The sequence below is a fragment of the Haliaeetus albicilla genome, chromosome 6 (assembly GCF_947461875.1).
Source record: "Haliaeetus albicilla chromosome 6, bHalAlb1.1, whole genome shotgun sequence".
Classification (NCBI taxonomy): Eukaryota; Metazoa; Chordata; class Aves; order Accipitriformes; family Accipitridae; genus Haliaeetus; species Haliaeetus albicilla.
Genome location: NC_091488.1, coordinates 18,217,536 through 18,236,617, shown reverse-complemented (window position 1 = coordinate 18,236,617; position 19,082 = coordinate 18,217,536). Strand labels below are relative to the sequence as shown.

General features: G+C 37.7%; 2 protein-coding genes across 5 annotated transcripts in view; one reads left to right on the top strand and one right to left on the bottom strand.

Annotated features, from left to right (window-relative positions):
• MAP3K7CL (MAP3K7 C-terminal like) overlaps window positions 1-17,475 on the top strand; it is a 31,991-nt gene extending 14,516 nt beyond the window's left edge. For all 3 annotated transcript variants that reach the window (XM_069785265.1, XM_069785264.1, XM_009930299.2), the window contains 2 exons: window positions 7,176-7,291; window positions 15,629-17,475. In XM_069785265.1, the coding sequence (XP_069641366.1) occupies window positions 7,176-7,291; window positions 15,629-15,809 (297 nt within the window). In that variant the 3' untranslated portion in view covers window positions 15,810-17,475. The remainder of the gene's footprint in view (window positions 1-7,175; window positions 7,292-15,628) is intronic.
• CCT8 (chaperonin containing TCP1 subunit 8) overlaps window positions 1-19,082 on the bottom strand; it is a 336,809-nt gene that overhangs the window by 42,123 nt on the left and 275,604 nt on the right. The gene's annotated exons all lie outside the window — the stretch shown is intronic.

The following is a 19,082-nucleotide window of genomic DNA, read 5'->3' as shown; positions in this document are numbered from 1 at the left end:
CTCTATCCCAAAGTTAGCTAGCATAAACCAGCAGACATGAAGTGTCATGCAAACGAACCCTTCAATGGACTGTGGCATAGCAGCCTCAAATGCTTGAATTTGTAAGAATGCTGGTACATATTTTCATAATAAAAATATCACATCTAGAGCAACAAGATTTTTATCACCATACCATAAATATAGTCAAAAGCATTTGTATTTTATTTAAAGAAGCAAACTATAAATGCAGAGTAGGTGGCTATATAATAATAGACACTTAAAAAAAAAAAAGTTATAACTTTCCAGGTTTCAAACATACAAAGGAAAATTTTGAAACATGTTTTAAAAAACAAAACAAAACAAACAAAAAGCCAAATTAGCTGATCTTCAGGTTGGATTTTGAAAGCAGCTTGAAAGCTATGTAAGTTCACCGAGTGACTTGGAAAATCAGAGCCTTAGAATTTTATGCATGCAGGCAGCAGACCACAGGCTGAGTACCAAGCAATTTGCACCTCTGTTTTAGGCTTCAAGCCCTTGTCCTTCTATGTTAGGCCCTGGCAGACAACTTGGCTGTTTGAGCAGAATTACCTAGTGTTCCCACTTTTCCTACCACGATCCTACCATACCTACTCCCTGGACACTGGTATCCGATGGCAGGGCAAAGTTCAGTGCAGCCTCCCCCTGACAGGGTAATAAACCCTGCTGTTCAAGCACTGGCGCCAACTTTACAGAGGTAAAGGTAGGATTGGCTGGAGAAAAGGTATTTCTAGGAGACTAACTGCAAACAGCTAATTCTCTGTAAGGACTTTTACTAGAGGATGATCCTAGTTGAAAATTACAGGTTCTTTCTGAAGAATAGAAATGATCAGTCTGGTGTTCTGATCTACTAGCTAGGTTCAGACCAAAAATGTTGTGTTTTCCAGGACCTTTTTGAATGTTACATTTTTCTCCTACTCTGAGAGGAAGAAATTCCAAGAAGCAATTTGTAAGAAAATAATATCAGATCTCTAACTTAAATTTTTGCTTTTGTTGTTTGTTCTGTGGGGTTTTTTTACTTAAAAAAAAAATTAATGTATGGTCAACTAGACACAAAAGCCCTGCATATAAGAACAGAGCAGTTTAAGCCATATGCAGCAAAAGCCTGGTCTCTTTTGCAGCTTTAATATAAAAAAACCTACAAAGAAGTTCCTGATATGCTACCAGTGAAACAAAGCTTATATTGGTAAACTTCTTTTTTTCAATTCCTTTTGTTTGCCGTATTGGAAATTATTTGCTTCCCACTGATGAACAACACTTTGAATGAGGAAAAAGCACTTATTTGGGCTTCAGTGTCATTTCCCCCCGCCCTCGTGTAAGCAGTGGGGTGGGTAGTGCAGCGAGGGTAGGCTTGCTACGTTTCTCGGTTTGTTATTAGGAAACATTAGCCTTTGCCTTGTGTAAAAGCTGGACTGGGCCTTGGAAGGCCCTTCCTTGATTAGCTGCATAGTGGGTGGTGGCCCCTCTGACAGACACTCTACTACGGGTTATCATCTGCTATATTTAGACACCTACATCAGCATCCAAGGCCGCCTTGTTTAGGTCACTGAATACAGAGGAAGGTATCTAGTGTTAAGTACCCGCTTTACTATACTCTGTGTGCTGTCTGTCCTGTTCCAGCATTTCCTGTGACTTGCTCCGTTCGTCTCCCTCTTCTCCGTCAAATTCTTTATTCCAGCTGGGAGTTTGATCCTGAAGAGGGAAGAACACAAGTCACATACAGATGCACACGGTGTCCTGTAATTCTTTATCATCACTTCTCATGAATTCGTGAGCTTGAGAGAGGCATTTATGTCATAGTTGTACTATGTAATCTGTTGAGATCAATGGAATTAGATGGCTGTTAAATTGCTGCAACAGAGAAAAGGCTCCAACCATTTATAGTATCATTTTTTTAAGTCAAGAGGTAGTTTTTCACGCTTTAGTGAGAAATGTCTATACAAAAAAGCAATGAAAATATTATGAAAGGGACAGTTTGTTATGTGTGATACAAGCATTTAGCAGAAACCTTGTTTACTCTGGAACTTTAATAATGGAACTATTGCTTCTGCTGACTGCCAAGACTCTTGTTAGACACATACGAATTATTTTAGAAAGTTTAAAAGTATACTGGGTTTTTAAAGGGTATGCTCTATTTTTTTAATATGTATTAAATTCCAAGAGAATTCTTAGAGTACTGTGGTACTCTATAATTAGATTTGATTGCTTATGAACTTGATAAGTCTCCTGTAATGCTGCTGTGATAACTATGGTCTTATATTAGATTATGTAAGACATGGATGTTTACAAGTCAGAGCATCATACTAAGATTAGGAAAGAATGGAAAAATCTCTCAGGAAAGGAGAGCAAAACTCAGTTGCTCTCATCCAGTTGACTCAAGTTGTTTGGAGGAAAGAGAACTGCTTACTTTCATAGTAAAACTAGACTAAACTAGATATATCCTAGACTAGATATATCCTAGGCTAGATATCTGGAACTGGTTGAAAAGTTCCAGTTGCTCTACAAAAAGTAGCTGCAATGTGCAGATATCACTCTTGCTTGGAATAATGTGATTTCTTCCATCATGGAAGTGTACACAAGGCCATATAGTGAACATAGGCCATGTGCAAAATATTGGCACTGAACTTTCTGGTTTTCCAGAATAGTTTAGCTAAAAATTACCAAATCTACAAAAAGTGAGACACCACTCTTTACTTAGACCAGTGCTAAAGACTGCCTTCTAGACGAGTCCACATGCTCAGCTGGCAAAACTGCATGATACAATTTTTTCTTCAAACTTCAACCTTTTCAGGAGAAAGTTTTGATTTTTTTTTCACAGTAGAACCAAAAAGTAAATGCAAACAAATGAAGGTGAATTAAAAAATAAACTGTTTTGAAGTTTTTGAACACTTGGGTGACACTATCAACTATACAACTTTTGTGGATATGGAATGCTGATATTCATATGGTAAGGCAAAACACACTTTGACATGTGAATGAAGCAAAAAAATTACTGAAAACTGTCCTGTTGTGTGCCCCAGTAAAGATTTTAATTAGAACAGCTCCTTCAACCTATCTTAAAAAACAGGCAGAACAGCTCAGCTTTCTATTTCTTCATGAACTGCCTTTGCATATCATCTTCCAACATCTATCATATCTGGATTCCAAACAAAAAATCTAAATAAACAGTGCATATGTCTTGTAAAGATGTACATACATATATGCAGCTACAGAATAGCCTATAACAGGAACTCTTCATGTCTAATTGCTGGATTCTGTTTGTCAATGTCACAGTGAGTTAGCCAACAAAATACAAGGAAAAATCAGACCTCGTTGAAAATCAGGCATAGTAGGATAAACCATTAGTATGACTGAAAGCTGTAGCTTTTGTACTAGCTTTGTGAATAAAATCAGAGATGCTGTGTGCGCATATTTTGCCAGCACAGGAAAATGAGGGTGGATGACACTGAAGCCTGAAATAAGCAAGATTAAAAGTAGCAACTGTTGCCATTAAATATAACTTTCTTTAGCAGGAATGGTTTTTGCTTATGTAGCAGCTATGCTTTTATATATATTAATTTATGGACGGGCAAGATACTTCATGAAGTAACAAGCTCGGGCTGTCCTAAGGAGAAATTAAAGTATGGCTGTTGGCTTTTGAGTGAAAAAAATATATACTTTGTTGAACCTTATTAAGGTCTGTTGTCATTAGTCACCTGGGTAAACTAGCGAACTCGTACCAAAAAAATAGGATACAGACTTCATGGTTGAAAAGTGCTCTCTACTGGGAATTCTAGTTCTTCTTCTCTGCCACGGGAATGCCATCAGGGTAGCATCTGCAACACGTCCCATGGCCTGGCCACAGGCATTCCAAAAAGTCATCCAGGTGGAATGGGGAGCAGAGAAAGTCTGCTTGAATAAGCTAGGGAAAATGGAAATTTCATCTAGGATGGCTTAGAGGAATGCAGCTTTACCAAGACATAGGTCTTAGAAAGTATATGACAGCCCTCTATAAGTACATCTCGGCTAAAACAGGTAGGAAAAAGAACCACCATTTGCATGAAAGGTAGTCCTGGCACAATAAAAGACTTACAAACCTGTCTTCAACAAAACCAAACTGGAAGTGATAAAAATGTTTCTAATCCTTGTTGAGGCTCTGGACCAGTCTTACAACTGAGGCAGGGGACTTCAGTTTTTCTAAGACAGAACTGGGCAAGCCTGTGAATTGTAGGATTTGCTTCTGACAACAGGGGACGGGACTCTCTGAATTTGCAGGTTCCTCCTATTCCCATTTAGATGAGTATGGGCTAGTCCAGTAACTGTTACTATTCTGTTATTGTTTTCTTTTCTGCAGAATATGTTAATACTGTAAATGTCTGCTGGCTAGTTGGAGTTACCCCTTTGGAACAAGCAAGTTTTGCCTGTGTTGCTGCATTTGTTTTTCAGGAGTTTGCCCTGCCATCTTCTGAAAATGCTTCTCTTGGTGGGAACAGATGTATCATTAATTCTTTGCACTCTTGTTTATGTTAAAAAAGTAGGCTGTTAGACATGCATAAAATAATTTCTCTGTGCTTTTGTGTTGGCTTGCATTTTCTGGTGGGCGGCAAAGAACTGACCAGACTTGTATCTCTCCGTTTTTTCTTGTGATTGCAGCAGAGGTGTTTGTTAAGTAATGAATGCATAAGCCTGTTTCATGTCCTTCTGGCCAGAAATTACTCATGGACATTGTAGGTACTATCTCCAAAACCTTTCTTAGAAATTTCAAAATTACAAAAGAGCAAACCAAATTGTCTGGTCATCTAGTCATATAAAAACATAATCAAATTTACATTTTAAAGTAAAAAGACACTCAGGATTTTAAAAGTTCTTGATATAGTGCTTGATAGCATCAGACAAGATTGAAAAGAATTGTATGAACAGAACATTAGTAAACTGAATGTATCTTTTGTTGTCAGTTTATTTTGAGTGATAAAATATCAGTGTAAGAAAAAAGGACACTGAAGAGGAAACAATGATAGGAAGGGGTTTGAAAGTCAGCAACTGGTTCTAAGTGGGAATTAGATACTAAGTCTCAGCATAACTACATAATTTTTAGCTCTCTATATATATCTTTTGAGTGGGAAGCTGGAATATAGAAACTGAATGCTGCTTTAATTTTTAAACTGGTTTAAACCAGCTAGATTTGCGGAAACTAAGTTGGAAGCAAAAGCGAAGGTTTTTTTTCTTTTGAAGTATCACTGTTTGGGGACTTTCCCTTGGGTACTGTTCAAAATTGTTTTATTGTGACGCATTTGTTGTTTGCTGATCTCTGGTAGATACCAGAGATGCTACTTTGGCTCACCCTTGCATTCTTGGATTAGAGCACTGAGACTTCTATATTCTGTCTTGTTAAATTTATGCTTATTATTTCAGTGGCTATATGAATGGTCCTATTGCTCGTCCACAATGAAATGTAATTAAAAGCCCTTTCCTAGGGACCAGATTCATCAAGTAATGGACTGCCCTTTCCCTGGGTTTCCAGATTCTCCAGGCTCAGAGAGAATGAAACAACATGCTATGAAGCAATTCTGCCACAGCATTTTTACTTTTAGAACATGGAAAATGAGTGTCTGTGTTAAAATTTCAGTGAAGAACCACATACCGTCTACAAATACTCGCAAGGTCCATACATTAGTTACATCTGTTCATTGGGGTATATCTGAAGCCAACTTAGCCGGCCTCCTGGATAAAAATATTTTTAATTTTTGTCTCTGAATATGTTCAGTAAAATTTAAATTTCCAGTTTAGCTAAAAGAAAGGTTTACAAGATCATAAATAGGAAAAGTCTGAAGACTTGTGCTTTTCTTTTCCTAACAATGACTTTGAAGGAATATTATGCTACAGAGAAGAGTCAAAGTAGGACAACAAGAAATAAAAAATAATCTACTTACTTATATTGTGAAAAGCAATTGGATGTTCTTTAACTGGACAGTAAAGGAACTATTTTAAGTGCTTCCTTTTGCTTCAAACAGGTGGTTCAAGCATGCTATTTGGAGTTCATTTACAGTCAATTGCTTCATGGCTAACAACTTAAAAATACTACACTTCCTGAAAGTGTTATAGCCAAAATGTGACAGTCAAGCCTGAAGTCTGAATTAAATTGCATTCTTTTTAAGGAACAAAAAGCACTGACATTTAACCAAACTGTATTTTCAAGATCTTGGTTGAAATTTATATGAGGAGTCCCAGGACAGAGTGGTTTTATTTGGCGTATTTATTACCTCCAGTGTGCATTGAAAAAAATTAAAATCTTGCTGCAATAATGTTGGTATTTAGCTTAGGAGGTACAGTGCTTTTGCCTTCACTGTGTCTTTTTTATCTGATTTTTTTTAAATGGTTGTCATCCTTATACTCTCAATCTCACCTGCACTTCTAATGGAAATTTGAAACACTTTGCAAATATACCTGATTTAACTCTCATACCATTTCTGCTAACTAATTATATGCCCTTCTTCTACAGTAAACAGAGATGCAGAGAAACTAGGTATGATCTTGAGCAAACTACTTACAGCTTGAGGCATTGCTGGGATAGAACCCGTTGTCAAATCTTGGCTGCGCTGGAGTCAGCAGTATAACTCCTGTTGAGTCCAGCAGAATCAGCCCCAGTGTCCAGTTCATGGTCCTGCCCCATTTAGTAATAAACTGGAATAAGCATTGCATCTATGAAAAAAAGAGTGCTTAGTCAATAGCTTTCCATGTCTTTTCTTCTCATCTTGCAGAATTGGAGAATAAGAGCTTGTTTGCACTCAGGTTACCCTTCTGCTTAGGGCTGCAGTTCCTGCAGTGAAAACATGCTCATGTATTTTATGGGTCTGACCCATGCATAAACTTTAGCATTCCTATATCACTGTAGCTGAAAAAGAGGGAGGTAAGGGAGAAATCTTTTTTTGAACAATCTTTAGGCATACTTTGCAAAGTTGACAAGGAAAGTTCTGAAAATCCTTACAAGGTTTGAAGGTTTATGCATGTTCTTATGCAGCGAAGTGATTTTCTCCCTTCCATGAAAGGCTATCACTAGGAATATTTGGCTGTATCCTGCAGCTGGGGAGGGGAATCTTTACATATTCTCACAGGAATTATGATAAATATTGTATCATTCAAAACCAGTATATATATATTTTTTTCTTATTATTTTCTTAAAGCCACTGCCTCCTTGTCATGACTCTAAGGAATCTATGCAAGTGTACAAACAGCACTGCAAAATAGCCGAAGAGTACCATGAGGTCAAGAAAGAAATTGCTCTGCTGGAAGAAAGAAAGTGAGTAATTTTCCTGAAGTATTTACTGTTGTATATTCTCTTTGTAAAATCCTGTTTTGAACATGAGGGTTTCACATGATATTTTCTGACCTTATACCGTCTGCGTGACAGTCACAGTACAGCACAACAGTTAGACCATTGGTCCATAGGATCAACTGGGGCCACTAAGGACACAGAGTTGTCATAGTTCAGGGCCGTCAGTTACACAGATGTCCCTTAAAACCTTCATCGACAGCCTCCAGGTCACATAACAATCTAGTTCAGCTGGTGCGAGTCCCCTTTTTAGTTTTAGGAAATTTTTTTCCATTTAACTTTACACGTTTTAATGAAGAACATAATTAGGTTAGGTTTAGAGTTATGTTTAGAGTACTTGACAGTATTAGTAAACATTTTTTCTGTGAGGGGCGTTGACATTTTAGGTGTTCATATCCAAAGTGCATAAGCTGGAGACTTTTTTTCTTGTCTATACTCACACCCCTGTCATCTTTGCATGACTGTTAAATGGCAAAGTGCACTCCATGACTCTTGGTCCCTTTCCACAAGAAACTTGAAAAAGAAATTCAGAAAGAGAAAAGAAGGTGAGTAGTGAAAGTTTCTAACAGACAACCAACCCCAAGGAATAACAGTTACTGCTAAGTAAACTTTCTCTTTCAAATGCTTTTTTATTTTTGCATTCACACTGAAGGTGACTTCAAGCAGTGTTGCCTTCCTCAGGGAGTTACCTCAAGTGTCGATCTCTGAGACTTTTGAAAATTAAGACCACACCATCATTCTTCCAGGTCCTGCTTGAACAGAAACATTTGTAATATAGCAACAGGAGTAAAAAGAGCTCTGTTGCAGAGTGGGCTCTGAGTAGAAGGTGGACCACTGTATCTGTTTCATAGCAGTCTCCACACAGCTGACCATGCAGTTCAGCCAACTTTGCATCCATGGGAGTCTTCAGCTGCAGAAGCAAAGTGATGGGAGGGGAACTGGTGAAGTCCTGTAGTCTTACAAGATAGCCAAAGATGTCCTTGAATCCAGACTATGCAGGGCAAGAAAGTGACACTTGTCTTTATCAGAGTTGATGGCTACAGGCACAAAATAGTTAGTTGTTGCCTAAAGTGTCGGAACTAGTTGAGGTTTCCCACTACAAATCCCCTTCCAGTGCAGGACCTGCATAGCACTCAGTTGCTGACAGACTGGTGCAAAAGTTAAAAAAGACAACAAAATAACCACAAGAGATTAACACTACATTGTCCCAGTGTTTGCATTTGATTTATCATTAATTAAACTTGGCCAATCAAAAGTAATTTGTGTTTTTAAAAAGATGTAGAGAAGGTAATTAATTCAAATAATTTTGCAATGATTTATCAAATTTGATTGCTTACATGTGTATTTAGCAACCAAGTGAATTCAGTGGAAACCATGTGTGTTTGTCTTCTCTGGAAATCCAGATGGAATATAAAATATTGAATGGTTGTTTAAGTACTTAACTTTAGATGCATAAATTCAAAAGGTAGCCTTAGATCATTTGGTTTGTAGAGCCTACTAATATAAATGCATTATTTTTACTGACACATCCCTGAATCAGTTATGCACATTTACAAAGTAAACTTGGAGCCCTTGAAAACTAGACTTGTGTACATATTTTTGCATTTGCTAGAATGAAAAAAAAAAAGCCATTTTGTTTACCTATGGAGTCTGTGGTACTAGCTGAATTAGAAATATTTTGCTCCTTGGGAATGGCAGTTAAATGCACAAAATTGTTTACCTGAGCTCAAAACTATCCTGATCAACCTCTGAGCCCAAAAGTCAGGCTCTCAGCAGTGGTTATCCTGGATGAATTAAGGGGCTTCAGGCTGGCATTTTCCTGCATTCCACCAGTGGATGTCAACAATGAAACAATGTGAGGAAGCTTCCACCACTGCTACCATTGCTGAATCTGTTCTGTGGATAGAAGATTTAATGCCCCAGTAAATATATGTTAAAACAAGAGTGGCTGAATAAGGCAGCATATAGAATGATATTGTGATTCTTATGTGCCTTCTAATTCCATATTTGTGGCCTAGATATTCACATGCTGTGTAGCTGTGAAATGCCTAAACATGACAAATATCAGTGCAGCACCTTTTACCACCTTCCAAATCTCTTAATCTGAAGAAGTGATCCTACAAGCACTGGGATTGAAGATGCTTAATTTCCTGCAGCTTGGTGCACTGTGGTTATTTGATTTTGATGTTTAAAAAGCTGCAAGTGCCAACAGAAGCTTTTTTTTCTCCAGACGGGAACTGTTTATGACTCCATCCTCCAGGTAGCTTCTCCATTTTTTAGTATTTTGGAGGAGGTCTCATGATACTGCCTTTCACCTTTGGGTAGCAGCTTGTTTCTATAAAACCTTCCAGAAACTAATTGGGACCTCTTCAGCGCATGAAGTTTGGTTGAAATTGGAAGGTGGATTAAAAAGTTATTAGGACACACATACCTGTACACTCATGTAGGCGTATACAACCTGAACACATTAACCTTGATTTTTATATAAAACTAGATAGAAAGGGAGTGTAAGTGTGGAGGTGAAGGAGTAAGCAAGAAATAAAAGAGAGTTTTGGTCTAGTGATCACTGATTGATATCTAAAAATGTTCTCAACAGTTACAGTTTGAAAGTTAAAGGAAGTTTATGGGGTAGCATGTGCTGAATGAAGAGAAGATCAGTGGATTACAATGGCCGGTGTGGCATGATGTTGAATATTCCGTTCTCAGAAGGGGAGGATGCTTTGACTTTTCTAAAAAGTCTGATGAGATGTACAGATTTTAACCTCAAAAGCAGTTACAATCAAATTGAAAAGATGGAGTTTGCAGCTTTCTGAAATTTGCCCGTTGCAAGTGTCTTTATCTTCTTCTCCATTTGAATTTGAATGTAAGGAAGTAAAGATTCACAATCGACTAATACACCTACTATCTATTGTCAGTTTCTTTTAAATATTGTTTTTATAAAATGGACAAAGATAGAGTTTCATCCCTTGTAATGGGAACAAAAAAATTTGTGCAGGGTTCTTCAACGTGCATTTTTACCAAAGGCAACCAGAAGTGCTATTGGGTGGTACCCCTGCCAGTGCTCTGAAATTCCTCTCCACAGATCAACTCACCGGTGGAATTAAAATGTCAAGTCTCACCTCACAGTGTGTGCACCTGTGGTGCCTACTGGTAGTACACTCTGCACACAGAATACTGAAGACAATGATTGTCAGGAAAAGAGCAGAAAATGAATTGAGCAAATATTTTTGATTTGTTGGTCAGAAGGAAGAAATAATGTTAAGTTAACCTGACATAAAAGACTGTACAGGTATTGGAGCTTTTTAGTAAAACAAAAATTGGAATAGTGTTCATTCTACTTTAAATTTTTATTCCAACCTCCAAAGTTCAGTGTAACCTTTTATACATGAAATAATACATGCAAGTATATTTCTAAAGGAGGCATCTTTAAGAAATAGAAAGTTGAATAACATTCTTTTAAAATAGTCAAAAACATTTACTCTTTTGCAACTTTTCAAAGACTTTTGATTCTGCTTATCTTGACTTGTCTCTCACTGTAGTGTGAGGATCAAGTACGGCCGAAGTATAGAAAGGCAGTGGTGTAATGACGAGGGTTGCTTTTCATCAAGGCAGGAGCAGAGCTTATTTGCTCCTTTCTGTTGTATGCAATGTAGATGGCAAGAGAATATGCTAGGCTGGGAGCACGAGAGAAGGCAACAACTATTTCACAGGAAAATGGGAAATGTGGGAGAGAAACTGAGGTTGCAGGTTCAAAAAAGGGAAAATCAAAGGACAAAACAAATAAAGGGAGAGGAAGTTACTCAGGAAAAAGACAAACAAAAGGAAGGAAGAAATTGAAAGAATTTAAAAGAACATTGTGTAGATTTTTTTGCTAACATAAATAATCATAGCTTGCTTTGCTGTCTTCACTCTAACTCTTCCCATTTACGCCGGCAATATCTAGTACAAGGGACAAAATCACTCTGGAATGGAAGACAGGATTGAAAAGGAAGAAAAGGGTGTGGAAGCGAGAACACACCACATTTAGGTCACAGAATGTAATTTAATTTATGTTCCAGAAACACACATGTATTTCCATAACAGATGTTTTTGGGTATCTAAGTTTGGGTGAAAGGGATGGGATGGCTGGTTATTTTGAGCACTTGTTATATTGCTATTACTAGATAATGACCCTGGATTATGTAGTTAAATATTAGAGTTGCCATGGTTGCTAGCTATATCTTATATTCTTAGCACTGGCTGGTTTTCTCTTTTTTTTCCCCCAGACAATTCTAATATAACTCTCCAGAAAATATCATTTGATCACCACCTGGTTTAGGATCACTAATTTTCTTTGCCATGGATATGATTTCTTTTCCTCCTTTTACACATATTACAGTAGACATGCAGTGGAGATGTCTGCTTAACTTTGTGGGATCCTTCTGTATGCTTTAGCATGCTCTTGTGACCAAAGGACTGTTTCTAAGGTCTCAGGTCCAGATGGCTTCTCCAGGTACACTATTTCTGGAGTGTCTTTTACGACACTGTTGAGACAAGCAGTCTTCAGACTTTCAGGTACTGCAGAAAAAGATTGGTGTAAACCATACAGGCAACCTTTTATCTTAATAATTTTCCCATTCTAGACCTGATTTTGCATCATCTCACGTGTATCCAAAATACATGTTACTTGCCAAATAGTGGAATTTACAGCTTTTCTAATACAAAGAGAAACCTCAACTTGCCCTATTGCAGTGATGAATATTTATGGACGTTTTATGTGCTGGCATCCGAGACATATTTTCATTTACATTAAAACAGGCTGTCTCATTGTTTTAAAAATTAATTAGTAGACTTTGGACATGCAAGTTCAGTCTCCTCAGACAGCAATTACCTTACACGGTGTCATGATTCCTCCTGACGTGAAAGCCATGTCAGCTATGGGAAGAGTAAATGACCTTATGGCCACCACAATACACAGGTACATGTCAGCTGGGAAGAAATGGGTAGTACCACAGATGCATGATCCTGAATATGTTGTTCACAACAGGAGAAAGTCAAGTCTGCCTCTTCGCACTGTGGAAGCTGTTTTCCTTGAGTCCACTCCAGCTCCAAATACACTTAATCTCCAGATAGTTTATCTGCTTCGTCTGTCACTTTTCTTGGTATCTATTCATTGTGACTGTTACTATAAAGGATTTCTGTTATCTGCATGGTCAGTCATTAAGGCCAGGACAAGAGAAATAATTTCCCTAAGACCATACTGGGTTTTTCTCCTGCTCTGGTGTGGCTTGTGGTTTATTGGTTTATGATGCAAATCACACTTGACTTCCCTTCCCACCCAAACCCATCCCGAAAAAAGAACACTTAAAGTGTACATTACAGATTGTCTCAAAGCTTCAAGTACCTGAACACCATTTTAGAAAATACCTTATCAATGCTGTTAATATTTAAACTCAGGGTAACCGTTAACAGAAAACACAGATTAAACAGTGCTAGATGTATTTATTAGGCATCCATAACAAAGGCTAGATGGTGCAAGAACTTAGTATGGTGTTCTTTAACCTCTGGAAGCTAAGTTCAAATCCTGGATTAGATCAGAAGCAAATGTTAGTTACTGTCCTCATCCTTTTGTGAGCTTCATAAACCACACCATTCATAACATTTAGCAATTCCCTGGTACTCTAATTTTAGATCTCTGGCAGGCTGGCAGTATTTGCCTGAAACATCACCCTACTCTGTAAACAGGTGTTGATCCTGATGGGAAGGGAATAAGTAGGTTCTGCTGACTCAGAAGTGGGCAATTTTACTCCCTCAGTCCAAGGAAACTGTTTCTGCGAGGGAGGCCCTAGAATGTGGACTACAGCAATGAGTATATTTTGATTTGAATGCATTTATATTTTGTTTAATAGCAAAGCTAAATCCCAGGGGACAAAAGAGTTATCTCTGTTGCTTGAGTATTACTGGAGAGCAGCACGAAAGCCATGCCTGCACATAGCCTCATCTTACCAAATCAGGACTGACATTCATTAATAGAGCTGTTTGAGTTTGCACACTGTCTTTGCCACTCCTGGCTCAAGTCCAAATAGAGTAGTTAGTACCTTTCCTTTACACTTACTAAAAGTCCCTGTGGAAAAGGTTTACCTGCTTTTAAGATGCTGATTACTGATTAGTGTGTTCACTGTATCTCCATTTAAGAACCTTGTTAAGTGTAAGAAAAGTATGGAAGAATGATTCTGAATTAATTTGTTTGGAACACTTCTGAGTAACAGCCTGTAATTTGAAAGAGCTTAATTTAATCCTTCAGTCCGGCATTGCACCAGTAGACTAATTGCAAAGAAATATTGCTGAAGCTCTCTTTTGGTCCCAAAAGACAAAATTCTTCTAGAGGAAGCCCTAAGAGACTGAAGTGATTAAGGCTGCTGGACTTGTAAAATCTCATTGTCTCTAAATGCATTTCTCACCCTTTAAAGCATACATGCAATTACTCCTTCGTGGCCTATAGTCCCATTAATAGGAGCTGGAATATCAAACTGTCTAGCAAGATCAGTTCATCTTGGCCAGTTTGAAAATTGGTTGATCTAGCATGGCCCAAGCAAAGAGAAATGAATTTGTTAATGGCTTGCTGCTTTTAAAATTGTTACAACTCTGTTGTGCCAAATGTTAATAGAATTCTGCTGAACAAAAATATGCTCTTGATATTTTCTCTTGAAGAGCTGATTGAATATACCTTTCACCTGGTGAAAGGGAAGAGAAGAGGCTTTGCTGCAGCATAGCTGCTATGCATTACCTCAGTGGTATAAAAAAAAGCCAACATATTTAGCTACAGGAGGGTTTCTATATACTTCAACTTCTGGAGGATTTAAAATTGCTGTAATGGCTTCTAATTCTTCCCTTCTTTTTTTCTGTATGGGAAACACTGTTGGAAGAAATGAGTGTGCTGGGGGTCTCTTCTGTGTCTCCTTGAACTGCAGTTACTGTGACCATAAACAGTCAGCTAAACCATGGGCAAACTGCTATCGCTGAAAGCTGTAGTAAAGACAGAGGAAGATCAAACCGATCCTAAAAGAAGGCCACATAGAAGTGTTTTTCAAAACCCAGGTGCTTACCACTTTGCTGCTGTAAGTGGTAGTTTTGCAGCTGTAAGTAATGTAAGCAATCAGCAAATACTGAAATGTTATTGTTTCATGGATACTCTGGCCTGTGGCGATAGAGTTACTGATCTGTAGGAATTTCCCGTCTGAAAGCACTGGTCTAGCTTGACAAGAGGGCTCCTTTAAAGACTGCAGCAAAAGCTATCCACTTTGAAGGCATTACATCTTCCCACTGATGATCTACAAGCATTGTTTTGACATGACTGAGAAATAAAGTCACAGGGCTATGAACAGTTAAAGATTAACTAATCTCTGAGATAGAATGATCAGAAGAACTAAGAACCTTTTAGAAGAGACTTCCTGTAGCAGGGGTGAATAAGTGATTTGACTTAAAGGGGGCAAAAAGCAGAGGCCAGGCTAGCCTGCTGGGTAGCTAAGTGGAGAGCGATTAGATACCCTGTGAGTTACTCATGCCTTCAGTGTGTTTTGTTTTAAGAGCTCTTTTATCTTAACTTGTGCTGACATAATTTCAGTTGATACTGTACAGGAGACTCCAGCTCCTGGCCAGCTCTGGGAATACAGGGCACTGTGTGACTCCGGAAAGAAGCAATAGCTTGAATCCTCCTGTGTCTGCTCTTAAAAAGACCAGGAGGGGTCAGGTTTGCAGCTTTATCACTCTTCCTCAGCAGTAGGACGAAGGACTGAGCATAAACACGTTACAGAAACAATATACGTAGTTCAGATTTATGTGCCTAGTATTTACTAGAATCGTTTTTCTTCGTAGCAGAGAAAAGGAAACCAGGCATACTTCACAGAATTTACTGATAAAGCTAACCAACTGAGCAAAACCCCCCTCGCTCTCTTTCAGATATGTTTAGTATTGAGAGAAAAAGGAATTGTTATTCTTCAGGCAAAATATTAGCATGTGGTCTCCAAGAACTTGATTCTCCCCTATGAACTGCATATTCAACTCTTACTGAAGTTAGAGATACTTGAAGGTCCACAGCATTTTACAGGTTTGGTCGCTGAACAGCAAACCTATCAGAGATTTTGGCAGCTTCATCTTTTAAAGGGAAAAGGAGGACTCTAACAAATTAATTTTCAAGGTCTTTGTTTCACAAGAGCTCAAGTAATACCATGTTAACACCTATAGTTCAGCTTTAACCTAACACACGACAACAAATTTTTGCATGCTGCCATTTTTAATCTTTGGGTTTTTTTTCATAATTGTCAGAAAGGAGCTGATTGCCAGGCTGGAACAAGTGGAAAAAGAAAGCATGGATGCTGCTCAGCTGGCGAAGGAGTATGCAGAACTGACAGAGGAGAACCGAACACTGAAGCTGGCCCAGACGCAGTGTGTAGAGCAACTGGAAAAGCTCAGAATACAGTACCAAAAAAGACAGGGGTCCTCATAACTCGCAACTAGCTTATGTGAGGCAGTTACTACAGGATTGGTCCTGTGCTGGAAAGAGATTTTAAAATAAAGGTCTGTTTAATATGTTATAATACTTTACTACAGATACAGAGTATTTAGAAGTCTATATTTGATTTAATGCTTGCCAGCCAGTAGCTTAATATAATGGATATTTCATCCATTATATAATGGATATTTTATTTCAAGTAACATAATTGAAGTTAATCTATCCTCATTATATGTTCTAGTAGATCAGGTTTCCTTTCTAAACATATTTCTTCCAATTTAAGAAGATATGGACACACTAGAAAATGATATAAATAGTCTCTGTGTTGGGAATTTGGACCATACTAAGGCATACAGCAGGGACAATGTTAATATATGGAATACATGTATGTTAATTTTAGTTTGGTGAAGATTTTTTTAATTATTTTCCTCATGCCTAAAGTGTTTGGAAGTTATCTTAACACAGATCTCCTCACTGGTAAAAATTATACTTCATTATTCCATGTCGACTTTACGTTGTTGTATAAAATCTGAGACATTGCACATTAAAAATTGAAGTAACATAATTATTTTTTATCAAATGAGTGTACTGGCAGTAAAAGTTTGCAAGTTATGAAATTAAAAGGAAGCAGATGAGATCAACCTTTCCTTCCTCAAGCATAAAGATAGCTTGAAAGTCTCTTTATTGTACTTTTTGGCATGCAAGAAATGAAAAATTAATATATGAGTATCACATCATAGTTTCCACTGAGAATATGTCAGTAAAAGTACTGTGAGGATATTTTGTTCTTATTTTCCCATCTGTTTTGAAACATAAGTGGCTGTAAGTAGGGACAGGAGTTCCGTGATATACAAATGACCTGGAAGTAAAATGTTAGTTTTACTTGCTCTATTTATCCCTGTATTTTCCTAGATCAACTGAAAATTCTTTGTTATACTTCCATTTCTATTCATACAGTATTTTTTTCATTAAAAGCGGATATAGAAAAGCCATTTTATGTTCTGAATGTTCTTAAATCACCCTGCATTTTTAACTCTGCTTGACAGATGCAGCTTGTTACATCTTCATGAGGTTGGAATTCAACTTGATGTGTCATTAGTACTGAAATGTGTCTTAGTAATTGAAAACTGGGAACTTAAGATTTCTGCCAGAACTTTTGCTTTGATTATTATCACTAATCTATTATAAAAATGGGATTTTCTGTTAATCAGAACAATTCCTGGGAAAGTCTTTTGACACCAAAATGTTCCCCTGTAATTCCGGCAGCAAAGGGGACAAAAAAATACAGCTGCCCTTTATTTCTCTGTGATAACTACCTACAGTATTCCCTGCAGATGAAAACAGTCTCCGCATTACTACAAGCACTTGACACTGCAGTAGGAGAGTATGAGGAGGTAGCGGGAGAGGACAGCCTTGTCTCCACTTCTCCTCCTGAGCCGCAGGGGCGGGGGCACTGCTTACTCCCTTACCCTGGCCACTGCGGAGACACAAAGGGAAATCACCCGCTCTGAGGCATGTGCTTTCTGCTGGGATGCTCTGCAGGCAGTATAACTCTGTATTAATTCCTCTTTCTTTGTTATCTGAGGGTCCAATTTTCACTGCATCTTGTGAAAGTTGAAGAGAAAAAACCATAATGAATAAAAAACACTTGGGATAGCAAGCCTAGGAATGCTGGAAAAGCCTTGTCTGAGTTTTGCGCTGATGGGAAACATAACCTGTACAGACTTCAGGATTTTGCTTTGAGCACAGGATGCTGCATAATCCTAGATATATAATTTTTATCTGTATTTATGTGTTTTGAACAACAAGATTGTCATTTTAAAAATTAATTTGCGGATTTAGTCACAGATTTTTCTATCTAGCTTTGGAAACAGCCAGTCTGGTGATTTCAGTGAATTCATTGGAAACTGCACAAAGTACATAAAATTATTTCATTCGCAGAGTGACTTTGGATGCAGATAGATCAGACAGCAGAACTTTACTTATAGATAACTTTGTTCACCTTTAAATTTTCTATTTAAGTGCAGCCATTATGTTTTAGATGTCAGAATAATATCAGATCACACTCTTTGAGAAAAACCTGAGGAAGAGCCAAAGTCATGTGGAGAAGGAAAGCTGGGCATCGTTTGTGACACACAGCGATTTGAGAGTAGCCAGGGAATATGGCTTTTCTAACCTGTAGAGACTGACCAGTATGGAAGTCTTCAGGAAACATTTTTACAGGTGTACAGACACCAAATCTGTGGTGTGGTCCGGCTACCAGTCTGGCTAAATATGGAACTCTTAAAACATCCCAAACTAATTGAAGTCAGAGATCTGTATTTGATCCGGACTCTGGCTATTTGTAGTCAAATTTTTCCTCTTACTTTTAGTTATGGTGAAAGTAAAAAATAACTGCTTTGTATCAATATATTTGCCTGCCAGCATGGATGCTCGTGTGCCTGAGAATAGTGTCTCAGAGAAATTGCATCACAATCCAAATGAGTAAAACTGAAATAGAAGTACCAAGGACGAAAAATTAAAGTATCTCACAAAAACAATTTTTTAAAGAAAAAATAGCAGCGAAATGGGATTCTAAGACAGGAGGGTAGATAAATGGAATTTTCCAAAAATATTCATAGGCAAGTGAAATTAAAATGCAGAAAAGTCAACATAACCCAGAAGATCATTCAAGTGTTGCAAAGAGTAAGAATGGCTAGAACAACCTTCTGAGAGGTAACTGCTCTATCTATCATACATCTCTTGATTTTTTTATCAAGAGCATAATAATGATAAACATGTTCATATTCAATAAATCTCCGATTTTGACATGCTGAATTTTTCTTTAGATATTACTTCAAACTGCATAGCTCTGCTAACTTAAGAGCTGAAATTAAGTTTTTTAAGAAAATATTTGTTTGTCGTATTTATGCTGTATTTTCCAAACAGACAGTTATGATTTGTGTCCTTCTGGAGAGGAGACCTTAAATTGGTCTGCTAGCTAGGTCCATTGTAAGTATAGCACTGTAAAAAAGAGTTTTATACAATTATTTCAAATAATGTTTTTACATCGTATTTCACCCAAGAACTTAGAAGCCAGTTTCAGCTTTTGAGTTCAACTGCCAGTGAAATGTTCAGTTTTATAACTTCTGACTACAGCCTGTGACAACTGCAGTTGTATTCAGCAAAACAACAGCACAGTCTGAGGCTCTTGCTGGCAATTCACCAGTGGTCAGAAGGCAAGGAAAGACACGTGAAAGGCTCAGATGACAAAAGAAGTTGCTAAAT